We start from the raw sequence: 27,666 nt of genomic DNA, 5'->3' as shown, positions 1-27,666 counted from the left end.
GTCATTTCCCTTTTATGGATTCATCTCCATGTGGAAAATAACCTGCCACATTCACTCTACTTCATACAATTTCTCTTTAAGTTCCCATATTTTTCTAGGTCCCAACCATGGGAGCTGGTTGAGTAAAGGGTGAGTTTTTCAGAGAAAAGATAATGAAATCCAATAGAATTGCATTCACTTCCAATCACAGTTTTTTAGCAGGCTGCTTGATTTCCAGGTGATATCCACTAGATTGGAAATGATAATTGGGGTAGAGTCTGTTCTATACAATATAGGTAATAATAAATTTTTGAAGACATTCACATTCCTTTTTTTCTGGTGAACCTCTCTAGTAATTATCAAATAATTAACAAAGACAAAGTCATCAATAAAACTCTTAAGTATGCTGATGGCACTGGCCATACTGATTTGTCCAGTGCCCTTAATAGTAATCTTATTTTTCATTTTTTTCTCCAGTTCTTTAAGGGCTAATACATCCTTTTCTGAAAATGATATGATCAATTTTTCTAGCACCGTGTTCTAGAAGGGCCAATTGCTTGTGATACAATTTGTCTCAAATAGAAGATTACATATGTGTCCTTCTCTTCTTGTGTCCTAGCCATGAGAACCACAGTAGTCAAGATCTGTGCTTAAAAGAAAAATATTGTTAGCTATGTTGCAGAGTAAGATGTGGAGACAGATGAAATCAACAAACATTTATTTGATTCCTACTATATACCAAGCACTGTGCGAAGTGCTAGAGATAGAAAGAAAACTCACAATTTTTGCTGCTCTCAAGGAGCTCATTCTCATTGGGGAGACAAAGTGCAAACAATAGTATATTTATAAACTCTACAATAAGGTAAATTGGAAATAATCTCAAAGGAAAGGCACTGGGCTAGGTAGGTGATAGGGGAAGGCTTATTGCAAAATTTAAACTGGAACTGGAAGGAAGTGCAGGAAGTAAGGATGAGAAAGAAGAGCATTATAGGTGTAGAGACTGTGAATAATATCCAGTCAAAAGATGAGAAACAGAAAAGAGGCCAGTATCACTTGGTTACAAACTATGTGGAGGTGAGAAAGGTTTAAGAAGACTAGAAAGGTAGGAACAGACCAAGTTGTGAAATGTTTTCAAGGATTTTATAATTGATCGAGAGTTAATAGGAGACCCATTGGAATTGATTGAGTAGGGAGATGATATGATCATATTTCTTTTTTAGTAAAATTGTTTTGACAGATGAGTGAAGATGGATTGGGGGGGGGGTGCACTACTTAAGGGAAGGATGGCAACCAGAAAGCTATTTCAAAAGTTTAGTATTGGCAGGAAAGGATGTGAGTGATGAGGGTCTTTAGTGAGGCAGTGTCTGAGAATAGGGAGCAGAAGACATGGCAGAAGTTTGGATGTGAAGAGTTACAAATGATACCTGGATTTTGAGTCTGGGTGACTGGGAATGATCCCCAGAAAAAGGTACTTGTAACTATGATAGAGAAGCTTAGAAGAGTGAAACTTTTTGCTGAAACATATTGTTTCTAAATATTCAATAAGCAGTTTGAGATAGTAGACTTGAGGTTGAGGGAGAGATTAGAGTTGGATAGATAAATAGATCTGAGAATAGTCTAATAATTGAATCCACTGTTATTAGATTGTATAGTGGGAGAATCTAAGCTAGCTAAGCAGATGCTAGGACAGCTTCTACATGGTTAATTGGGTAATTGGATGATGATTCAGCAAAGGAGACTTGAGAAGGAAGGAGAGCACTAGGAAAGAGCCATTTCCTGAACCACCCAGAGAGGGTGAAAGTACTTAAGGAAAAGAGTGAACAATAGTGTCAAGGGCTCCAGAGAGGTCAAGAAGGGACAAGATTGAGCAAAAACCATTAGTTTTGGCAATGAAAGGGGTCACTAGTGAAGAAAACAATTTCAATTGATGATATTGGCAGCCATTTTACCTAGGATTAGAAGAGAGTGAGAGAAGAGGATATAAATGGAGTTCTTAAGATTAGCCAAAAAGGGTAGGGAAGGTTAGGGTACTATAGCTAGTTAAGGATGGATATGCCAAATGAGAATTTTTGCTTATTTGTTTTTAAGTTAGGAGGAGACAGTCCCTGTCCATGATAGCAAGTAGATCTAATGATTGAATCCACTGATTTAGAATTTTGCAGAACAGACTGAAAAAGTTGGAGGTATGTGTATCATGTTAGAAGGACACATAGGTAGGGGGTGAGGAGAATGGGGATGAAAGAATGGGTTGTTGGGGAGGGTGTTGGATATCAATAACTTCTAGGGAGCTGGTGATAGACATAGGGAGAGTAGCCAGTTGCGGCAGTTTGCTGACATAGGAATACTAGTGGGTAGCATATGAATTGTAATCATAATCTCTGTGGCAGTTTGGTTGCTTGGTGAAGGGCCATGAACATAAGGCTTCTGTTGCTTCTATTGCAGCTTTTCTGTCCTGGGGACATGAGGGATGGAGAGAACTGTGGTGGTGGTGTCTTCACAGGGACTGCCACAGCCCCATCCTGATCCATCATTCCAGGACTTCTTCAGATTATCACTCTTGTTCTGGCTTCACTTTTGTCCCTTAACAGTCTTGCAATTTTTTCATTGATTCCCTATAGCATTCAGGCTTTCTCAAACTCCAGCCCTGAATTTTTCACTTGTCTCCTCTTCTCATGATAATGCATCTGAAGAAAGGCATTCAAATATTTTGGCTTGGTGTACTCTGTTTTCTAATCTTGCCTAGTTCTCTATAAGACAATCTTTTTTGTTCCTCTTCAATAGATCCTCTCTAGTATTCTCTACTTAGCTTGTTAAATATTTTTCTCTCTCTCTTCAAGCCTTGTCTTGTAAGTCACCAAGAAAATAAAAGCCATTCACTTTGAACTCCTGCTTTCCTAGACTTTATTTCTAAACTTTTCTCTCCTTGAGTCACTGATTTAAAAAATAGCAATTTTAAAAATTGCTCTTCTCTTTGCCAAGATCAACAATATCCTCTCCTATCTTTACTAGATTTACTAGGTTACTCTCCCAATGAATCCCTTCTCTCTAAATTTCAGTATTTCCTTTCTCCTAGCTCATTCTCTATTGTTTGTCTCTATTTCCCCATCTCTTCTTCCATCATTCAAAATCCATGTCACATCATACATTAAGCAGTTTTTTCTCTCTTCAAGTGACATCCTTAAAAACATTGTGTTTGCTTGATGCCTTTATTTCCTTTTCTCTTCTAAGCAAGCCATGGTGCAGTATGACTTCTAACCTCATCATTACACTGAGACTTTTCTCTCCTATATATCAGTGATTTCTTAATTGCCAGATCCGATGGGCTTTTTTCAAAATCTTCATCCTTCTTTATCTCTCTTATTTGGTTTTAAAAATATTTTTGGAGCATTTCCAGGAATTCTTTTTTGGGATCTGAGACCAATTCACATTTTTCTTTGTGGCTTTGGGATGTAGTAGTTTTGACCTTTTTGTTTTCTGAGTTTGTGTTTTGATCTTCCCTGTCACCATAATTATATGATCAGCTTCTCCTTCTCCTTTTCCTCTTCTCCTTCTCCTTCCTTTTTTTGTAGTACACTCATTTTCCAGCTCTTTCTTGATTTTTAACTTGATAATTACTTAGCTTCTGCTATGAATCTATGAAAGTTTTCTTATGCTTCTGAGGTGGAATTGTCCAAAGCTTCAGTTTTTTTGTGCAGCTGTTTTCAAATCTAGTTCTGGATTTCTGTAGGTTTTCAGTTTTTTCAAGATGGGTAGTATGATCTAGGGAGAAGAATGTTTACTGCTTTTCTGGCCTGTAAATTGGTTTATGAGTAACCATAAGCACTCTTTTCTTCCTGGAACTGTGAGCAGAGTCCCCATTCCTCTGTCACAACAATTTCTGGTTTGCTGATTTACCTCCTCACGTAGGATTGAGACCCAGGACTGTGACCTGGACTCCACATATGAGTAGTGCATCAGAGTCCTGTATCCAATAGCAGTAAAGATATTTCTTTTTTTTTTTTTTAATAACTTTTTATTGATAGAACTCATGCCAGGGTAATTTTTTACAGCATTATCCCTTGCATTCACTTCTGTTCCGATCCCCCCCCCCCCTCCCTCCACCCTCTCCCCCAGTCCTTTACATGTTGAATAGGAGTAAAGATATTTCTGCAACCTCTTTACTCTTCGTAGCTTGAGAACTCCAGAAACTACTGCAGCCCCCAAGACCTACTGCCAAGGTGTTTGCTTATGCTAGACTGCACTATGCTCTCACCCCAGTATGACAGATCTTTCCTGCTGAGTTATCTTGGGATGGAAAATTGTCTTATCCTGATCTTTGTGAGTTCTGCCACTCCAAAATTCTTTTGGAGGCATTTTAAAGTTGTTTTGAGAGGAATTTTTTACAATTTACTTTTAAAAAATCTGATCTTTTTCTCTATAAAAATCATCATTTCCAAATCTATCTTTCCTCCCTCCTCCCCCCTCCCCCCATTCATTGTAACAAGGTTTTTCTCCCAAACTGCTCCAAATTCCTTTAAATAATGACTAGACAAACTTTAGAGTGGAAAACCAGCTGAAGACAATTTGGAAGAAATTTTAGAGGGAAAAAGGTCTGTGGGAACCCAGAGAACAATTCTAATTCAGGAAATGCCAGCCCCAACCCTGGCCCCAGCCCCAGCCTTGACCCTGACCCTGGCCCCAGCCCGGACCTCATGCTAGTAAAGTGGAAATCAGTCTAGGGATCTCTGAATCAATAATCAGTACTGGTAGTTTCTAGTCCTCTCAGTCCAGAGATACCAAAGATGACTTGGAAAGTCAATAAGAAAGGTGTGTGGAATTAGAGTGGGAGCCTAGTGAGCCTTCCCAGTATAGCCTCTGTCCTAACCCCAGCCCTGATCCTGCTTCAGCAAAGTAGGACTTCTAAATCAGCTGGCACTACTGGTGTCTCCCAGACCTCTCAGCCCAGAGAGTCAACAGGTCTGTAGCAATAGGGTGGTAAGTCAGAGCACATTCCCAGTGTAGCCCATGCCAGCACAATCCCATTCTCAGTGCCACCTAAGCAGGACTTTGTTACTTTAGGAAAATATCTTACAATGACAGGGAGGTGGGGACACTCCAAAAGCTCTAGGGGAAGAAAAGAGCTTATGGTCAAGTCCCTAGAAGGAGCTCTGAAAAACTCCTGAAGCTTGGGACAGTGCACCCTTCACCCTGGAAACAGAGCCCTAGTTTAACAAAGAGACAAAAGCTGAGTACTATGTAGGAAAATAAGCAAACAACAAAAAAGTTACTGTGCTGACAAGGAAGATCAAAACATACATTGAAAAGACGATAACAAAGTCAAAGCTCCTACATCCAAAGCTTCCAATAAAAAAAGAGAAATAAGAATTTGTCTCAAAATATGAAAAAGTTTAAAAGGGATTTTGAAAATCAAGCTAGAGATGCCATGGGGGGGGGGGAGGGGTGGGAGGAAGGAGGAGAAAATTTGGAACACAAAGTTTTGTAAGGGTCAGTGTTGAAAAATTATTCATGTATAGGTTTTGAAAATAAAAAAAGCTTTAATTAAAAAAGAAAAAGAAAAGAAAAAAGAATCATACAGCTTCAAAAAAAAAAAAGGAAAGGAAATCAAGTTAGATAAAGGCAAAATTAGGAAAAGACTTGAGAGTGGTACAAAAGGGAAATACAAAAAAGCTAATGAGGAGAGAATGCCTTAAAAAACAAATTGGCCAAATAGAAAGGTGGTACGCAAAGCTCACTAAGGAAAATTCCTTAAAAATTTGAATTGAGCAAATGGAAATTAATGACTTCATAAGAAATCAAGATACAATAAAGCAAAATGAAAAAATTGGGAAAAAATTCGAAAAATATCATTGGAAAAACAATTGACCTGGAAAACAGATTCAGGAGAGATAATTTAAAAATTATTGGTCTACCTGAAAGTCATGATCAAAAAAAGACCCTGTACATCATCTTTCAAGTAATTATCGAGGAAAACTGTCCTAATATTCCAGAATCAAAGGGTAAAACAGAAATTGAAAGAATCCACCACCTGATCCCAAAATGAAAACTCCCAGGAATTTTATAGCTAAATTCTGGAACTCCTGAGTCAAGGAAAAAATACTGCAAACGTTCAGAAAGAAACAATTATAGTAGAGCCACAGTAAGGGTAATACAATATTTAGCAGCTTCTACATTAAAGGACCCAGAGGGCTTGGAATATGATATTCTTGTGGAGCTAGGATTGCAACCAAGAATCACCTATGCAATAAAACTGAGTATAATCCTTCAGAGGAAAAGTTGGTCATTCAGTGAAATAGAGCATTTTTAAGCATTTGATGAAAATAGCAGAACTGAATGAAAAATTTGATTTTCAAAGGCAGTACTCTGGAGAAGTATAAGAAAATAATTAGGAAAATATTATAAGGTACTTAAGGTTTTATCTGTTTACATTCCTACATGGGATGGTGGTACTTGTAACTTATTACAACTTTCATTATTATGACAGAAACTAACTAACTAAATAAATATATGTATGTATGTATACACACACACACACACAGAAGACACAGATGTGAGTTGAATTTGAAGGGATAATATTTTTAAAACGATGAAATTAAGGGGTGGGAGGAATGTATTGGGATAAAGAGAATTGTGTAAATTATCTGCCATTAAAAAAAAAAAAAAGAAAAAGTTTTTGTAGTGGAGGGGAAGAAAGGGAGGAGAGAAAGCAAATGAATGAAGCCTACCCTCATCAGATTTGGCTTAGAGGAAATGGCACACACTCTCTCTCTAGGTATAGAAATGTATATCTAACCATGCAGGAAATAGGAGGGACATGGGATACAGGAAGTGGGGAAAAGGGTGATAAAAGAGAGGGCATATTGGAAGATGGAGGGATCAGTAGCGAAATACTTTTGAGGAGGGACAGGATGAAAAGAGAAAGAATAAATATAGGGAAACAGTTAGCCATAGTAATTGTAAAAAGAATTTTCAATTAAGTTTCTTTGATAAGACAGTCAAATTACAAAAAAAAAAAAAAAAAAGCCATGTCCCAATTGATGAATGATCAAAAGATAGGATCTGTGCCAATTCATGCATATCCTTTGACCTGACAAGAATACCAAGAGGTTTTTTTAAATGACCTATATGTATCAAAAGATATTTATAGCAGATCTTAGGGCAAAAAGAAAATTAGAAATTGTGGGGATACACATCAGTTGGAATGACTCAATAAAGTGACATGTTTTCGTGATGGAACATTACTTTTCTATGAGGAATGAAGATGATGAAGAGGATGCTCTTAAGGGGGAAAAAAAAAAACACCTGGAAAATCCTCAGTGAACTCAAACAAAGGGAAATACTGTATACAATGTAATAGCAATATTCTGGGATAGCCGGCTATAAATGACTTTGCTATTCTCAGTAGTACAATGATCCACGACTACTCTGAAGGACTTACAATGGAAAATCTTATCTATATCCAGAAACGGAACTGTGTATGTCTGAATATAGAGATTGAAGCGTATTCATTTTCTCTCTCTCTCGTCAATTTTATTTTTCTTGGGAGGTGTATGTTTTTTTTTTTTTCCCAATTAAGATTCTTTCACAGCATGACTTTTTTTTTTTTAATAACTTTTTATTGACAGAATCCATACCAGGGTAATTTTTTACAACATTATCCCTTGCACTCACTTCTGTTCCAGTTTTTCCCCTCTCTCCCTCCACCCCCTCCCCCAGATGGCAAGCAGTCCTTTACATGTTAAATAGGTTACAGTATATTCTAGATATAATATATGTGTGCAGAACTGAACAGTTCTCTTGTTGCACAGGAAGAGTTGGATTCAGAAGGTATAAATATAAATAACCCGGGAAGAAAAACAAAAATGCAAGCAGTTTATATTCATTTCCCAGTGTTCTTTCTTTGGGTGTAGCTGCTTCTGTCCATCCTTGATCAACTGAAACTGAATTAGCTCTCTTTATTGAAGAGATCCACTTCCATCAGAATACATCCTCATACAGTATTGTTGTTGAGGTATATAATGATTCTATCTCCTGGTCCTGCTCATTTCACTAAGTATCAGTTCACACAGCATGACTTTTATGGAAATGCTTTGCATTATTTCACATGTGATTTCTTAATTGGGAATGGGGATAAGGAAAAGAACTTGGAACTCAAAAATTTTAAAACCAAATGTGAAAATTGTTTTCATTGTAACTGGTGAAAAATATTAAATTAAAAGAAAAACAGCTATCGAGTATTCCCCTCCTTCCAAAAGTCTTTTCTTCTTTTAAGTAAACACCACTTCCTTCATATGATGTATATTCCTTCATCATCTTGATTGCTTTCTGCTAATTATTCTCTAATTCAATCATAAGATCACTTTATTATCTTTCCTAAAATGTACCCAGAAACTGAATTTAATACTCTAGGCATGCATTTTGACCAGGGAATAATGCAGTGGATAGTAACTCTTTAATCTTGGAAACTTCAAGAGTGTAGGGGACATCTTATTTATTTATAATGAGTATATTCATGCTCCTAGTGGGATTTTAAAAATAATACTAGTTTTTTTGGTATGCATTATTCTGTAAATAGAACATTTAATTGATGTAAGCAGAGAAGTTTTAGTAAAATATTGGATTTGTAGTGGTGGATTATCATTAATGATGATGAAAAAAAGGTTAGATTTGATATCCATAAGGTGTCTCTTATATAAAGGGTCTAATTGTTTTAGGATTATTTGCATTTAGAACATGTATTTTTAATAACTAAATAAAACTAATTTATAATGTTACCTAAAAGCAGGTTTAGAGATAAAACATAAGCATTGTTAGAAATAAAATTTTAAAATAGTGTAAATGATTCTTTAGCTAAAATCTCATAAATTCTTTTCTTGCAGATGTTTGGATGATTTTATACTACATGTCTAGGTGGTTGTTTTTTAAACTATATCTAGATTGAGGTGTTTGTTAGTTTTGTTGTTGTTGTTTCAAGCTTTAATTGGAAAAAAATGGGACAAACTCAAAGACTTATTTTTTTCCTATACTTTTGCTGTTTTCTTTTTGACCATATTTCATTTTATTTTTGACATGTTTGAGATTATAACTGAAGTGCTTAGGAACCACTCTATATTTTTGCTCTGTGTACTTAATTTTCCTTTGAAAATTGAGAATTTACCAGAATGCTTTAATTAAATCTGTTTTAATGCCTCCCAGAATCTTTCTACTTTGTGTTGCTGTATTTGAGGGAAAAATAGCTCAAGTCCTGTTATTCCTTACCCATTGCTTTTTAAAGTCTTAAGGGCAGTAATTTTTGTTCATGTTCTCCTTGTAATGAAGAGGTAAGAAAGGGACCTGGGTAAGAATCCTGGTACTAGTGTTTTCTGAATAATTTATTGCGTTGATTATGCATTTATTTTTATGAACTTTTAATTATATTTAAGATTTTATAAATTTTATAGTAACAGTTAACATTAAAATTACATCAATGTTTCTTTCAAAGTAGTCTTCAGAGTTGTATTGGGATTAAAGTGTGTTGGGGTATGATTTTGTATCTAAAGATACAAAGATAAAATGACACATTACTAAGATTAGAAAATAAGTGCAATTATGAGGTCCATGCTCCCATGACATTTACAAAAGGGGAAATTAGTTCTAGTTTAGGAGGGAGGGAGGGAGGGAAGAGAATGGTTTTGGGTAATCAAGGAGTGGTGGCATGATAGTTGGATCTTGAAAGGTGGCATTTCAGTAGAAAGAATTTGGGTTGAAGTTGGGGAGATTTTATTGGAGACTGGTGAGCAAAAGGCTATTCCATATGGGGGAAAGGGAGACAATATGAAAGGTAGTCTAGTTTGATTGGAAACAACAGATTGGTAAAATAAAATTGGAAAAGTAGATTTGAATAAGATACGTAATAAAAAAGATTAAGAACCTTGGAACACCCACATTTCAGGTTAGGAAAAATAGCTTTTGGTAAAACAGGAAACAGAATCTTGAAAGAAAAGGGGGGAGAGGGATTATCATTTTTTAAGCTCCTGATAGGTGCCAGGCAGTGTTCCAAGGTCTTCCCCTCATTTGATGGATGTCATAGAAGGCAAGGGTAGAGAATCTCAAGGAGGGATTGCTTGTTATACTGCAGACTTCAAGGAAAATGAAAATAGAAACAAAAAGTCCACTGCTTCTCTATGACTGTCCTGGGGAGAGCAAAGAAATAAGAACCTAAAATTAGTGATGACTAAGAAATCAAAGTAAAGAACAAGTATGACAACATTGAGAAGAAGGGGAATTTACAAGATTTGACCACTGATTGTGGATGTGGAAAGTAAAAATGGGAAGAGAACATCAAAGAGGCACCTGAATGTGTGTCTGGGGCGGGGGGGTGTCATTAATTTTAGAATTAAGTAAAAGAGATGACTCAAGTGTTGTCTGTGTACTTGGGGGAGGATTTTAGTGTCAATAAAAGTGAATGTTAGTTATGGGAGATGATAGGAATGAATAAAATATTAATTGATACTATCTGCTTTGAGAATACAGAAACAAAAAGCAAAGGTAGTTTCTGACCTACAGAAACTTATTTTCTCATTTAAATAGAAGCTATTTTTGGTTGGGGGTTTGTTGCTGGAGAAAAGTAGGTTTAGATGGGGAGAGTTTATCGATGGTTAATTTGCCATTTTCTGATATAGTGGGACAGTGAAGATTGGGGCAAAAGTGATTTAGTAGATTATTGTGGAGGTGGTTTAAAGTATTGGGTATTGGGTTTAGGATACTACCATTTGGAAAAGTCTATTAAGTAGGTACAAATAGGGGGTTGATCTGAGAGAAATTGGGCATCTTTACTACAACATCTAATTATAATGAACAAATGGTAAGACAGTATTAAAGGAAAAAAAAACCTAAAGATGAGATGATCCTGAATATTTAAAAGAACTTTCAATTGACTATTTGGATGAGCTTTATATGGTGTGAGAAAGGAAAGATATTGACATTAATTTTTCCCTGTTTTCTGAAGATATATTATTATTAATATAAAAAAGTGAGGCCAAAAGAGCCCCCAAACTGTTGTGGCCAGTAAACAGTTGTCTCCTTGCCATCTTGAGGGATGATAGCTAAGGACAACTGATTTAGGATATAATCTCATTTGTAAAACATAAGAAAAGGATAGGGCAAGATGAGCAGTATCACCTTTGAAAAGAAAAAAAGCTGTGGAAGCTTGGCATAAAATCCATATAAGCCACATCCCAAGAATGTTCATTAAAGAAACTAACAAAAAGGGACAATGCATAAAATGAAAAAAAAACATCATCACTTCTCTATAAATTTTTATCATCAATGACAGAAGAATCGCTATACATGTATCATAACACTTCAGGCCTACGAGTGCTAACTATTAGGAAGATTGGCCAGAAGTCCAGACAAAGTCACATCCTTGGAGGAAAGCCATGCTAAAATAACAAAATTTTAAAAAAGATTTGAGAGATTATTGAAAAAGGGGGAAAGGATCAGAGGTGATAAACTGCTTTCTGCCCCAGAAAAGCAATTACCAATTTGTATATTCATTTTCTTGATCATTTTTATAAAAAAAATTTTTTTATAAAACTTTTGTGAAAATTAACTTTATTCATTTTGAATTTAGTGACTGGTTTTTACAAATTGCTGACCGTATCTTCATAGTCATAAAATTGACTATAAAGTGCATGAAATACATCATTGCATAAGAAACTCCTTGTTAGGAAAGAGAGTTTTATAGTGGCATTTTACTTCATAGGTTATTTGCTAGGTATTTACTTATGCACAGCACTATGTAAAAAAGTAATGAAAAGTACTTTTGGAATATGTTGCCTGGTGTTTGGTGTGGAAGTGCTTATGCAGTAGAGTGGAGTCCTTTTGAGAAAAAGCAAAAATTGACTTATTCAAGTCTAAGGACCTAGAGGCACAGGGGGATGATGAAGATGATAGAAGTGGACATAATAAAATAATCTAGGAAATAAGTCAAATGCTTCTTTTTAAAACATTTTTATTAAAGCTTTTTATTTACAAAGCATATGCATGGATAATTTTCCCGACATTGACCCTTGCATAACCTTTTGTTGCAAATTTTCCCCTCCTGCTCCCTACCTCCTCTTGAGCTGGCAGGTAGTGCAATACATGTTAAATATGTTGAAATACATGTTGGATCCAATATATGTATACATATTTATACATTTATCTTGTGGCATAAGAAAAATCAGATCAAGAATGTAGAAAAAGAAAAACTGAGAAAGAAAACAAAATGCAAGAAAATACAACAAATGCTTTTTAAAAAAATAAACAATAAAAAATTAATACAGCAGGATCTTGTATTCTCTGTATTGTGAAATTCTACTTGTGCCCTTTTCATATTTTTTTCAAGCTATTATTGAAAAGTATTTAGTTAAATATGGCATTACATACATTACCAAATTCTAATCTTTCCTATCCACATTCTCTATTATTTATTTAATAAAAAAATAATGTTTTTCTGGTCTTATCTAGCCGTTTGGAACAGAAGCTAATTGTCTACTCAGCCAAGTCAGAAGGCTTAGGATCTCATCCCATCTCTGTTATTAACTGGTAGTTTCATCATGGCCATATTTAACTTAACCTCTCATTCTTCAGTTTATGTATATTTACAAAGAAGTTTGTATTATTTGAGCTTCTGACGTCTCATGTGATTCTAGTAATTTGTTAGCTTGGTGCTTCATAAATATTTGTTAATTGAGAGTTTGAAGTTAGAATCATAGAACTTTAAAGCTGGAAGGGATCTTGAAAACATTTGACCTAATGTCTTTGTGCACAGTAACGTATTATTGTCCCTATTTTATAGAGGAAGATTATGAGACCTAGATTTTTAAATAAAATTTTTATTGGTGGATATATAATCTCACCAAAATGCCCTCTGATATTTCTCCTTCTCCTAGAGGGCCATCCCATATAAAACAAATAATAGTTTTGAGGACAAACAATAATCAGGAAAAAAACCTGATCAGCACAGTGGAAAAAGTCTTAAAACATGTCCAATAAATCATACTTTTTGGTGTTTCATTTCCTCAAAGGAATGGATTATTTATATTGCTTCTTAAAGCTTTTTTTTTTTTTTTTTTTTTTTTTTTTTTTTTGGTGATTTGGAGCATTCACTATTTTTTTGGTGGTGTTTTTTTTTTTTTTTTAATTTTGTTTACAATGTATATTCATGGTTATCTTTACTGGTTTCCAGTTCTTAGCTATCAAAAAAATGCTTCTAAAATGCTTCTTTATATTCAGTATAACTGCATATAAAGATTTTCTTGTCACTGATTACAGTGGTGAATTATCTTGGTCAAAGGACCTGAACATTTTAATCACTTTATTTTCATAAATTCAAATTATTTTCTAAAATGCTTACAGCTTTGGTGTGTGGCTCCATCAATTATCACATTAGTATTCTTGTCTTCCCATAATACCTCTAATGTGGACTATTCATATCTTTTGGTATCTTTATCAATTTGTAGAGTATAAGATGAAACCTCACAGTTGTTTCAGTATACATTTCTCTATTAAAATGTTGGGAACCTTCTTTCATGTCATTGCATTGCATGCATTGAGAACTATCCTTTGGCCACTTTTCTACTGAGAAGTGACTTTTACTGTGTATGTCTTGTATGTGTGTGTACATATGTTATATAAAACATTTGTTATTCCCTATATAAAATTTTAACAATAAAAACACTGTACTTTTCTTGTCTTTCTTTTTACAGGTGTGTAAACAAATTTGGCTAGGATTGTTTGATGATAGATCTTCAGCAATTCCAGACTTTAGGGATCCACAAAAAGTGAAAGAGTTTCTACAAGAAAAATATGAAAAGAAAAGATGGTAAGTGACTATTACTTTACTAAATTCAAATGATACATGATTTCTTCAGAGTGAGTTCTTGTTATTGTATCCAAATAGATGGTTTCATGAGATGCTCTGGGTTAGTCTTTTTTTTTTTTTTTTTTTTAATTTTATTTTATTTAATAATAACTTTGTATTGACAGAATCCATGCCAGGATAATTTTTACACGACATTATCCCTTGCAATCACTTATGTTTCGTTTTTTCCCCTCCCTCCCTCCTCCCCCCCCCCCAGATGGCAAGCAGTCCTATATATGTTAAATATGTTGCAGTATATCCTAGATACAATACATATTTGCAGAACCGAACAGTTCTCCCGCTGCACAGGGAGAATTGGATTCAGAAGGTAAAAATAACTTGGGAAGAAAATCAAAAATGCAAATAGTTCACATTCATTTCTCTGGGTTAGTCTTTTGATGAACTCTTCTGACCTAGACCTTGAGAATAAATAAAGCTTCAAATCCATTACTGGATTCAGACTTGAAACTTTTCAATTTGGATAGGATAGTCAAGATTTTGAGCCTCATTTATATCACCTACAAGGTTATCTTGATGCCATGGTAAAGGCATCAAAATAGAACTTTAGAGTTTTACAAATTAAAGTCATTTTGAATTATAAAAAATTGTTAGGTAAGTATTTTAAAAGAAATGTAATTGTTTTACTTTTCTCCAAAGATAGTAGTATGGTCCTTGTCAGTTGTTGGAGTAGGTGACTACTATATTTCTATAGATTCTTTGCTCTTCAAGTCTAGAACTTACTTTTTTGGGCCTAGCCAAAGGAATAGTTTCTTCCTCATAGCTTTAGATTAACTGCCTCCTTTCTGGATCTATCTTTCAGTTATCTTTTGCTGCATATACTCTTCCCTACTCTAGTGTTCCCCATTCATCTTAGGGTTGTTGGTATGTTTCAAAGATCATCTAGTCCAATTCATTGTTGGAGAAGGAATCATTGCTTTACTATCCCCAATAAGTGGTCATTGAGGCTCATTTTGAAGACTTCCAAAGATGGGGAGCTCATTATCCCAGAAACTGTTTGAAACAAGATAAAAAACAATTCTGAAAATACCCATTATTTGTCTCTTAAAAGGGAATCTGTGAGCCATCTTTTCATTTTGCTGTAACTCCTCTGCTTCATGACTTTTATAAAAATAAAGTAAAGATGGGTATAATTCAGTTTTTCCCCAGGATCAAGGGTGGCAGTTACAAACTGATTTCAGTTTGATAAAGGAAAGCATTATCTAAAAATCAGAACAGGGTAAATAACAAAGACAACAAACATTTCAAAGGAAAACTTACATTGCAGTGCTCATAAGTATTTACAAAAAGGACCACCATTAAGAAAGAACAAAGGAAAATGGACAAAAAACAGACTTAAGAGAATTAACAAATTACTGTCATTTTTTAAAAGATGTTTAGTAGATAAAGCTCAATTGCTACATTAAGGAAACTAAAAATCTTAGGAACTGCTTGAGCCAACAAACATTTGTTTTCCTTACCAAGGACACCACAAGTTTAGTATGTAAACTCATTTATTAAATCTTATGGAAGAAAATACTGAAAGATTATGAGGAGTTTTGCCTCTTTAAACATTGTGAAGCAGTAGAAGGATATAGAGAAAGGGAGAGAAGAAAAGAAGAGAAAGAAGAAAGAAAGGAAAGAAAAAGAGAAAAGAAGAAAAGGAAAGGAAAAAAATGAAATAAGCTGCGTTGTCCAACTAGAAGTGGACGATTAGGTCCCCAGTGGGGCAGCTCCTTTTGCTTGTCCTTTATTCCTGAAAAGGACTATGGCATTAGGAAGTTAAAGCCATACCTGGTAAGTAAATTGGATTTCATGAGGGAGCACCGTGCAACCTCACCAGGTTCACTCTCTCCTCTGGAGTTATCTTAGTCCAGTGGCAAGATATACATGCCAAATGAAAGTAGCATTCCTCTAATGTTCCTGTTGTGCTGATTTCTTTAATATACATATACAAATGTTCAATCCAAGGTGAGTTCCAAAATCAATCAACAGAATACAATTCAATTATCCACAAAGGAAAAATCAAGTAGATGAAGAATATATATTGTGATACATACAATGAGATGGATAACACACAGAATTAGTCTTTCAGCACATATATGTCAGGCAGACATTACTCCCGGGCAGTGAACTGGATCTAAAATTGAACTCCTAAGAAGACTCTGGCTCTACTTTATTATAGTTGATTAGAGTCATTAACTTGACCAAAGACACAATCCTATGGAATTGTGTGCTACTTCATGGAACCCCTTGAAGAAGGAAGGAGGTCTAGTGACCCAAAGGTATATAAACAAAAAATTACCATGATTTTGATTGGGCGGATTGCCTGAACTTCAAACTCAGTGATTGATATAGAAGGGAAACTTGAAAGTGTCAATGGGGAAATAGAAATATTCCAATTCCTTGCCTCTTAGACAGTGGATAATGAGTAAAGGTCAAATGAATGTAGCTCTAAAGGTTGTTATATGATGTTTTGAATTATGGCAGCCAAGGCTAGGAAAAGAATTAAGGTATCCTCCACATTCACCTTCAGATTTTAGGCCCTCTCTTCTCTCCCCAAACCACTTCATTTAGTAATCTCATCAGTTCCTATTTATTTAATTACTATCTCTATTCTGATGAGTCATAGGACTGCTTCTGCCTCCAATTCTCTGACTTCCAATCTTACATCTCTGCCCTCACACATTTCAGTCTGGATATTCAGTTGAAGTCTTAAAACTTAGCTTATTCACCAGGGTGGGTGGAGCCTTAGGAGGGAGAAAGAGATCGGCGAGGTATTCAAATGATGTAGCAAACTTGAACTCTATGGCCTTGACTACTGCATAGTAATGGGTGGGAGAGATAAGGAAGAAACCAGGATGCCTTTTAGGTTGTGAGCCTGAGGATGGTGGGAGGATGGCTTTGCCTTCAAAAGTAAGATAGGTGTTTGGGGGGGATGAATTCATTATTCATTATCTCTTAACTTTCCTTTTATTTTTGAGAGTAGCAACTTCCTCATCACCAATCCTGATTGTGGGTGTTTATGTTCTATTAGCAAAGTGTTTTATTTATGTTAGATATCTCCCTCTAGTCAGAGATCAAAACCACTGACTAACTGCCTGTTTTTGTAAGGCACACTAAGAATATTTTTTTCATTTTTATGTGATTTGGGGAAAAATAAAAAAATATTTCATGATACATGAAAATATATTTTTATTGAAATAGTCATGCTCATTTGTGTTTCTAAAGTCAATTCTACAAGTATTCACAAATTCACAAATAACATCAAGTTGCTTTTATATATAGTTTATGTGCTATCAAAAGTTAAAATAAGGAATGAGATCTGTATTCCCAATACAAAGTTGTGGTAGATACATTTTCAGAGCTCAAATTACAATACTGTTTTTCCTAACTTCACAAGTACTAACAATTTTTATATTTCAAAATCTAACTATGCAATTAAGAAGCTCCTTTATCTAACTTCCAATTAAGTGATTACTCTGCAGTCGCATGATTCTACTAAAAAGAAAATATCAGGAGAAGAATCTAGTAGAATACCTCCTAAAATGATAAATATGTTAAATATTTACTCTTTATTAAGATGCTGATACTGGGATACAGAATCAAAAATAAAATAATCAAGGAACCTAGATTCCATTGGGTGCTACTACATGTGCTGCTTGTTATTCAATTGATTCACTTGTATTCAGCTCTTCTTGACCCCTTTGGGGTTTTCTTGGCAAAGATACTGGAATGGTATGTTCTTCTCCACCTCATTTTACAGATGGGCAAACTGAGGCAAACAGGAGCTAAATGACTTGCCCAGGGGCATAGAGCTCATGTCTGAGGCCAGATTTGAATGCAGGAAGAGTAGGCTGTCTATCCACTGTGCCACCTAACTGCCCCATTACTTGTGGATTTGTAGAGAAATAAAAATATATAAGCTTTTCTCCAGTTTTAAGTTAGAACTCTATGAAGACTTTTGGAACACCCTGCAGAAGTCTTGGAGGATTTGTCAGCTACTAGGAACATCAGGAAGTGATAATTAAGACTTGAAGAAAATTAGGAATTAGTAATTAGGTTAGAGAGTGGAGAGGAGTGAATTCCAGACAAAAGATTGGCCTTGCAGTTACAGAGTTTGAAAATGGAGCTTACTCTGTGAAGAAATCTAATAGGACTCCCATTTGTGTCTTAGTACTCATTTGCCATGTGATTAGGTTAGCTCCATCATTATTGGCATCATTCTCATACATAGTGGAAAAATGCCTTGGAATCAAAACACTAAGGTCCAGATTCTGCTTCAGATGTAACCCTACGTCGTTTAATCCATTTGTGCCTGAATTTCCTCTTCTGTAAAAGGTTGGAATCTGGCCTTTAGAATTCCTTTTCAGGAGTCAATCTATGATTCTGTTGTTGGTACTTACTATGTGTTTTTTCATTGCCTGCTACTCCATCTCCAGTTGTGAGTTCCTGAAGATTGTGGAAATGATGTCTCAAAATAACATCAACAGGGAATGTTGCTTTTAAAAACAGGGGATTTTGTGTCAGAGATGCTGTAGTTTCCCAATTGCAATTTAGTTGCTCATCCAGTAATTTCTCTCCAAAGGATGCACACAGACACATGCATGGTTGTGCTTGTGCATATGCACACATACACATATACGCGTGACTATGTTTGGCCAGTAACCATGAATCTTATTGCAGAAGCTGTATATTATATTGTGACTCAGTACAATCTGCAGTATTCTATGTACATGAAAAATTTCATTGTAGGAAATCTGTATTGGTGAAAACTTTTTTACAAGTGTATAAATTTTTTTTTTTTTGCTTGATTTTAATACGAGTACCCATTGAACATAATTATGTTTGGAGTGCGTGTGTGTGTGTGTGTGTGTGTGTGTGTGTTTATCTTTATATATGAACTTACTTTGCACTATTTTCTACAGTTCTCCTAATTAGTCATTTTTTAACCTGACAAATATTCCTATCCTTCTTCCCTTTTCCTCCTTTTCTCCCTTCTCCACCCCTCTATCTTCCTTCTTTTCTCCCCTTGTCTTTTTCCCTTCCCCCTTCCTCATAAAGTGCTTCCTCTTGGCTTCTTATAAGAAATATTTCTGATATGCAGGCAGTCTGCTCAGCTTGGCTCTTGCTCAGCTTGAATCATCATCCTGTCTTCTTTCTCCAGTATTGACTCATGTCTTGTTTCTTCTCAAGACCTAGGAACTCTTAGCATAATGAGAAATGAAGCCACACCTTCCAATCTTTCTCACCAAAACAGGAACATTTTCTTGTTAACCCATCAGCTCCAATCCTCCTCACAATTCATGTGCTGCTCCCAAGCCATATTTCCCGTGTGCATGTATGTGCTTGTGTTATAACATATATATGGAAGACGATTTTCTTAGATTTAATTTTGAAACAATTTTTAGGCTTGTTTTGGGGTGACCTGTTTTACAAGTATCTTTTTATTAAAAAAAAAACAAACTTCAAGAACAAAACAAGTCTCTTAAATAGTTTGAGTATTTTCTTTTTATTTCTTATTCCTTAACTTTATTTTCTAACACACTTTTTGCTTTCCTCTGCCACCTGTATATTAAAATCTCTGAATCTAAATATGTATATTGACTTGGTTTGGTTGATAGAATTTATGATTAGTTACAAAATAATTTGACATTTCACAATCATGTATCATATCATTGCAAGCCGATTTCAGTAATCTTAAAGAATTAGAAGAAATTTTACATTAAAGATTTATCACACCACAGAAGGAAATTTCATTAATACACATTGGAAATATTTTTAACAAGATTTTTCAATGCATTTGGCTTTCTAGTTTTCTATATATATATATATATATATATATATATATATATATGTACATGTTATTTAGCTACATCCATATACTTTTGAAGGAATGCTGGTTTGATCAAAAAAGGTTACTTTAAAAAAAAGTAAAACTTTGATAAGTTTACTTCTTGTATTTTAGTATTTGTATAATCCTTAGCATTATTTAATCCAATTATGTAGAAACAACATTTCTTTGACTTTTAAACTTAAAAGATTGTGTCAATTCTAATACTTGATGTTTTATTTAGGTATGTTCCTCCTGAACAAGCAAAAGTTGTAGCATCTGTCCATGCATCTATATCTGGGTCTTCTGCTAGTAGTACAAGCAGCACACCTGAGGTCAAACCACTTAAATCGCTTTTAGGAGAGACAGCACCAGCCCTACACTTGAATAAGGGCACACCCAGCCAAGTGAGTAGTTTTTTTTTTTTTTTTTTTTTTTTTTTTTTTATGATTTATGCTTTAAGGTAGAATAAATACCACAATGGGAAATGTTTGAAACACCATTGTTTTTCTTATTGTTGTTAATTAAATGGTTACTAATGCTCACAGTATAATGTCCTAAGGTTCAATTACACAGTGTATATACATAGTTAGAATTGAGGGTCATCAAATGTAGATGTTTTTAACCTTTTGTCCTTAAGTATAGGAGATAAATATTTTTATTCAGTTGCCTCCAAAAGCTGTAAAAACATAGTACAACTTTTGTGTAGCTATATTAATTTTATTGTAAAAGAAACTTCAAAATATTAAATGTTTTGTGGCCATTAATGACTATTTTAGTTGGTTAAAATTGGTTAAATCATACTTTTGCAAGATACTTCTTGATTTTCTGAAATTAAAAAAAAAGTGACCTTTTATATTTAGGCAATGTATTTGAGGTTTAGTATATAGTCTTAAGATTCTTATCTAAATCTATATATTTTTTTCCAAATCTGTCTACCAGTTTTCAAGAATTTTAATAGGCTAGGAGAAAAGGGTTCCAAGGGAAATATGTAATAAATGGCATGAATGAAACATAGGCATTATTCGCAATTTATATATGAGCACACTGAGACTTAGGTTATTTGGTTGATTTACCCAAGTAATTTTTCCGGGTCTATTTCAGGGTCAGAATTTTATGTTTCTAAATCATGGGGCTATTTTTATACTCCTCCCCACCCACCCCCAATGCATCTTGGATTGAATGGGTTTGGTTTTGTTATTTCTAGTAATCACAAAGGTCTGTCTAATATTATATTATAATCCTTTCATAAGATCATAGAATTTAGAATAGGGAATCTGGAATATCTAGTTTGAAATTTTTATTGATGAGAAAACTGAGGTCCAGGGAGGGGAAAGACCTTTTTCAGTGTTTGAGCAAACTCTAAGTCTGACATGCTGCCCACTTAAGCTGTGGGCTAAAGGTGACAAGAAAGGTGAAAGACATTACCTATGTTTCATAAATTCACAGTCCAACATGGGAGACAAAGAGGATGCACACAGGACACGTGGGAAGTGTTCAATGGGGAGACAGTATTGGAAAGGTTTCTTGAAGGGTGGATTTTAGCTGACTCTTGGAGATGAGGAGGGGGAGAATCAGAGGCCAGTGGGACAGCCAGTGAAAGAACATGAATTTGGGAAGTAGGGAGAAATTTTTGTGAGGAACATCCAGTGTTGTCTGAGGTGGGAGAAGCAATTCATGAAGGACTTGGAAAGCCAGATGATTTTATGGAATAGGGAATTATGTGGTCATATCTAACTTAGCTTTAGAAAGATTAATTTGACAACTGAATAGAAAATAGACTGTAGTGGGGAGAGGCTTAAGGCAGGCAGAACCTCCAGCAGGCTATGGTCATAGTCCATACCTGAAGAGATGAGTCTGCACTGGTGTGTCTGTGTCATAGATAAAAAGGGAATCTCTACAAAAGATATTAGAGAGGATAAGGAGTTGAGGACGATAAATTCACTTTGGGGCATGTTGAGTTTAAGACAAGCAGGTTGCAATGTGTAATAAATAGCTGGAGATTCAAGACTGCTAATCAGGAGAAATGTTAGGGCTGGCTAAGTAGATTTGAGAATTGTCATCCTAGAACTCATAATTGCATCTTTGGGAGCTGAAAGTAAAATCAAATGGTGGGAAGAGGATCCAGAACAGAATCTTGAGGAACACTTGTGTGAATGTAGCCTGACCTAAGATCTAGTAAAGGAGATTATAGAATAATCTGGGAAAGTGCAGGATTTACTGAGAGGAATTGTTTTTATTAAAGTACTGTCTCAGTTCTTCAGTATAATCAAGAATGGGCTTGATGTGCTATTGATTTTGATCATTAAAAATTCCAGGATTTTTGTGGAATGAAGAAACTTTTCTTCCTTGTGGCCTTGTATCAGTTTTTTGCTGATTTAGTGTTGTATAAACTGAAAGGTAGAATTTTTATTTATAACTTATAGGTGATTCTGAAGTCTCTTCAAATTCTGAGATTCTCTTATGATGTAGAAATTTGGTATGGCTTCAGTTCATGATAGAAACCAGAGTTATCTATCAGCACATTGCCTTTACAACCTTACAGTAGAATAGGACAGTTTCCAACTTGTATTGTTGGAAAATAACGAACTTTAAAAAAAAATTTTTTTCAAAAAAATTTCAAAAAATTAATTCAAACTCTGACAAAAGAGTATTTTGAGTCTATGTTCCTCCCTTGGCACCACCCTCCCCGTCTCCCCCCCGCTCACAGCTCTGGAGAGGGGAAAAAAGTCTTCAGTATCATCCTTTTTTCTTATGATAGAATGTCCACAGAGATTATCTTTTGCATAGTATGGTCCTGACTAAAATGCAGTCTTGTAGTATGGACTTACAATGTCGTGCTATAATAATGAAGTCAGAAGGCTTTAGTTTTGACTTTGCCATTCTTTAGTTGTGACAATTTGGGTAACTCAGTATCTGTAGCTTGTTTTAATCATCTGTCATGTATTCTGTCAATGTGCTATAAGTCAGTCCATACTATGGCAAGTTTTACAATTCATTCAAATTTTGCTGTTTGACAGATTCTTTTTGACTATTATTTGTATGAAAGAGTGATTAAAACAAAAAATCTACTTGCAATTACTTGGTCTTAAACCTTAAATTTTGTGGATTAGAGATAATAATCGTATCTAAAAATTTTGTTAGAGCAATTTGGAGATGATATTTTTCTTTATAGCTGGTATATTTCTGTAGTCCCCTGTTGTAGTTCGCGCTCAAGGACAGCAGCAGCAAGAAAAGAAGCAATTTGACCTCTTGAGTGACCTTGGCTCAGACATCTTTGCTGCTCCAGCTCCACAGTCAACTGCTACAGCAAATTTTGCTAACTTTGCACATTTCAATAGTCATACAGGTAAGCTTTTTGTTTGATAGCTGCCTCAAATATATAATGTGTTAAGAAGTGTTCTTTCTGGACATATATTTTCTTTTTTTAAAATTTAACTTAATTTTTAATTATTATAGCTTTTTATTTACAAGATATATGCATAAGTAATTTTTCAGCATTGACAGTTGCAAATCCTTTTGTTCCAACTTTTTCCCTCCTTCCCCCAGATGGCAGGTTGACCAATACGTGTTAAATATGTTAAAGTATAAGTTAAATACATATATGTATACATGGACATATATTTTTCAATACAAATAATTCACTGATTTTAATACATTTAAGTTTGTTGTGTTATGTTAGTCATTCCAGTTCAGGTTTTAGTTTATCAGTTTCATCAAACAAATCATCACTAAAATTTGCATTATCCATTTTAAAGGAAATTTTAAAGTAGTTGAAATGTAAAGAAGTTCTTTTTGTATATTTTAACTATTGTTGATATTGGACTATTTTGTGGAAGGACTTTGATGAATAGAAGGTTACTAAAGAATTAAAGGGATTTAATTTGAGATTGAAAATTAGGCAAAAATTTTCCTTTAGTAATGAATGTTAAAATCAAAGACAAAAGTGAATCTTTAAAAATTATTTTTTAAAACTTTAATAGCTTTTTATTTACAAGTTATATGCATGGGTAATTTTACAGCATTGACAATTGTCAAACCTTTTGTTCCAATTTTTCCCCTCCTTCCCCCCACTCCCTCCCCTAGATGGTAGGATGACCAATACATGTTAAATATAATTATTAGAGTATAAATTAAATACAAAATAGGTATATATGTCCAAACCATTATTTTGCTGTACAAAAAGAATCAGACTGCGAAATATTGTACAGTTAGCCTGTGAAGGAAATCAAAAATGCAAGCAGGCAAAAATAAAGGGATTGGGATTTCGATGTAATAGTTCTTAGTCATCTCTCAGAGTTCTTTCGCTGGGTGTAGCTGGTTTGTTCATTACTGCTCCATTAGAACTGATTTGGTTCATCTCACTGCTGAAGATGGCTAGGTCCATCAGAATTGATTCATCATATAGTATTGTTGTTGAAATATATAATGATCTCCTGGGATTTCACTTGGCATCAGTTTGTGTAAGTCTGTCCAGGCCTTTCTGAAATCATCCTGTTGGTTGTTTCTTTCTTTCTTTTTTTTTTTTTTTTTTTAATAATTTTTAATTGACAGAACCCATCCCAGGGTAATTTTTTACAACATTATCCCTTGCATTCACTTTTGTTCCGATTTTTCCTCTCCCTCCCTCCACCCCCTCTCCCAGATGGCAAGCAGTCCTATACATGTTAAATAGGTTATAGTATATCCTAGATACAATATATGTGTGCAGAACTGAACAGTTCTCTTCTTGCACAGGAAGAGTTGGATTCAGAAGGTATAAATATAAATAACCCGGGAAGAAAAACAAAAATGCAGTTTATATTCATTTCCCAGTGTTCTTTCTTCAAAAATGCAAGCAGTTTATATTCATTTCCCAGTGTTCTTTCTTTGGGTGTAGCTGCTTCTGTCCATCTTTGCTCTGAATTTGATCTGAATTTGAAACTGAATTAGCTCTCTTTATCGAAGAGATCCACTTCCATCAGAATACATCCTCAAACAGTATCATTGTTGAGGTATATAATGATCTCCTGGTTCTGTTCATTTCACTTAGCATCAGTTCATGTAAGTCTCGCCAGTCCTCTCTGTATTCATCCTGCTGGTCATTTCTTACAGAACAATAATATTCCCCTTAACGTTCATATACCACAATTTACTCAACCATTCTCCAATTGATGGGCATCCATTCATTTTCCACTTTCTAGCCACTACAAACAGGGCTGCCACAAACATTCTTGCACATATAGGTCCCTTTCCCTTCTTTAAGATCTCTTTGGGATATAAGCCCAGTAGTAACACTGCTGGGTCAAAGGGTATGCACAGTTTGATAACTTTTTGATCACAGTTCCAAATTGCTCTCCAGAATGGCTGGATGTATTCACAATTCCACCAACAAAAATTTTTTATTTTGAAAATCTAGATAATAGATTTATTTTTTGGTGTATGGTAATCTTTTTAGATTCTGGGCTCCAATACCATATATTGGGCTAAAGAAGACCTTGTCTAGCCCTAAGGTCTTTTTATTTAGTGAATTGTTTTTAGTTTAGTCTCCACATCACCTTTCCTATATATACTGTCATTTAAACTATTCTTAAATTTCTCTAGGTCTATTCATGTATTGGAAACTTTCAGAAATTAATGTATTGTTTGAGCTAAGTTTGCCTTTTAGTGTAGGTATTATGAATTTACATAATCTAGATTTTCCTTTTTCTTTCAAATGTCAAGGTAACAGGCTATTTAAATAACACGACACTTTTTTTAGGCTAGATCAAGCAGCTTACATTAGTACTATTTAAATATTGTATTAGATAATGAGGAAGGAAACAAATTAATCAGATAGGGAGAGATAACTCCATCACCATTTCAAAAAGTACGTTCTTTCAAATTTATGTGGTCAATTGGCCTTAAGAGATATTAAACCAATGGAGAAGCACCAGTAGAAAAAAAAGCTTTTTGTTATCATACTGTGATTTGAGGGCCAACTCAGAATCTGTACTTTTTTTTCTTTATTTCCTGTTCATGAATAGGGGCATTGGCCAGAACTCATTCTTGCTCCTTTGTCTTTTAATGTCATAATTTTGAGGCTAAAAGAAAAAGGAGCCTGTATCATATACAACATGATTTATATGAGTTTTGTAAATTAGTGATTTCCAAATTTTGTTTTGTTTTTATTTTCACACTAATTCTGTGAGATGAGCTACTTGAATTTTTGGGATAAGGACATTCTCATCTGAATTGAGATCTGTTATTAGAAGTTCTGAAGTAATTTTGTTTTTGTTGATATAATTTCTGAACATCAAAAAAGCCAGAAGAATTTTGTTTGTTACTTCCAGATTTCCCAAGAGTGTACTAGTTTTCTTTTTAACCAGAATGTATACCTCTTGTTCCTACCTGTTAAATGAGACTAGTGCTTTGTTACCTTGTGTATGCAGCTGTTGACAATTGAAAGTATGTTTATAACTTAAAACCTGAACAGGAAGTTTGTCTTCCTTTTCATAATATATAATATTTTATGCTGAATTAAATTCAGTTTTCAACTTTATTTGGATTTAATCTGTAGTCATTTTTTCAGTGTTTCTCTGTTTATCATCATAACAGTTCAATAGCAGATTTCTAAAATCATTCAACCAAGAAGCATTTATAAGTAGCATATTATTTAGTAGCACCTATGTGCCAGGCATGTTTTGGTCTTTTTTTTTTTAATGGTAAATTGAAATAAGTGTTCATAGACATCAGGGTAACAATTATTTCATACATTTCAAATTTCTTTATATTTTTGAGCAAGTATTTTGAACATGAATCACTTTGAACAAGTGATTAGAATTTCAGTTAGCATTTAACATTATTGATCTCTTTAAATGTAAAACATCCTTTAAGGAGAGTCAAATACTGAATTTCTTGTGGGTACACATTTTAGGTTTTTAGGGCCTTTTTCTATAGAAGCAAAAACAACTTTTGAAAGAAAATGTAATGTCTGCATGTATCTATAAGGGTACAGTATTGCCACCATTATTTGTAAAGCAGAGAGTTTCCATGGAATGCATAAATTCTGTATCTTAAGAGTGAATTGTCATTTAAGTCTTTTTTTTTTTCCCCCTTTACCTAATCCATTTAAAAGTTAACTTGAATGTTAAATGATAAATATGTATTTGTGGATACACACATATACACACATATGTGTTAATAGTATATTAAATAATATATTTTACAAATAATAAGAAATGACCCAAGAGTCCCTTGGGCCTTGGGCCATTAGCATGCTGTAGTTTTGCTCAGAAATAATTTGCTTTATATTAAATTCTAAATCTGAGTCATTATGAGTCAATCTTCCTTTTTAGAAGTCCTTGCAAGTAATATGAGCTAATTTTATGTTTTATATTTTGGATAGAACAGATGAAGTTACTGTTGAACGACAAAGCTCTCATCACCAGTTTTTCCAGTTTTTTTGTTTGTTTGCTTATTTGATCATGTCATAAATAGATTGATGACCTAGTAAATGGATTAAAATTAGAATTGTCCACAACAATGTTTATATAAATGTACTTTCCTGCAGAAAACGTGGATTTCTTTTTGAGATAAGTTACTTTATTAGTTTAAGTCTCAGTATCCTTTGTTGTACTGCTAACATTTAAAAAACTTTCATTAATCTTAATCTGAGTGATTTAACATTTTAGGTTTTTTTGTTAATATCTAACAAAACTCCTATCTTTGAATTTGTCACTCCCACTTCTACTCCTATAAAGCAACTACTTGCAACAAAAAAAAAAAAGAAAAGAAAAAAGAGCTCATCAGAGTCAACATATTCTACATAATGTCTATAAGTAGATGCAATATTTAATATCTGTAGGCCTTCGTTTCTGCAGCTAATGGGGAGATGCGACTTTTCTTGACTTCTTTCTGGAGCTAAGCTTATAGCAGACCATTTTTTTATAGTCAGGGAGAACGCACGATTTGACTCTTGAGTATTAAGAAGAAAACAATTCACGACTCCATCAAC

General features: G+C 34.3%; 1 protein-coding gene across 6 annotated transcripts in view; it reads left to right on the top strand.

The window, feature by feature from the left end:
- AGFG1 (ArfGAP with FG repeats 1) overlaps positions 1 to 27,666 on the top strand; it is an 85,748-nt gene that overhangs the window by 38,769 nt on the left and 19,313 nt on the right. For all 6 annotated transcript variants that reach the window (XM_051983392.1, XM_051983387.1, XM_051983390.1 and 3 more), the window contains exons 3-5: positions 13,707 to 13,822; positions 19,936 to 20,098; positions 22,884 to 23,040. In XM_051983392.1, coding sequence (XP_051839352.1) covers positions 13,707 to 13,822; positions 19,936 to 20,098; positions 22,884 to 23,040 — 436 coding nt within the window. The remainder of the gene's footprint in view (positions 1 to 13,706; positions 13,823 to 19,935; positions 20,099 to 22,883; positions 23,041 to 27,666) is intronic.

Source organism: Antechinus flavipes, chromosome 3, assembly GCF_016432865.1.
Source record: "Antechinus flavipes isolate AdamAnt ecotype Samford, QLD, Australia chromosome 3, AdamAnt_v2, whole genome shotgun sequence".
NCBI classification, from domain to species: Eukaryota; Metazoa; Chordata; class Mammalia; order Dasyuromorphia; family Dasyuridae; genus Antechinus; species Antechinus flavipes.
The sequence above is the reverse complement of the archived record's forward strand: the minus strand, read 5'-3'. Positions and strand labels throughout refer to the sequence as shown.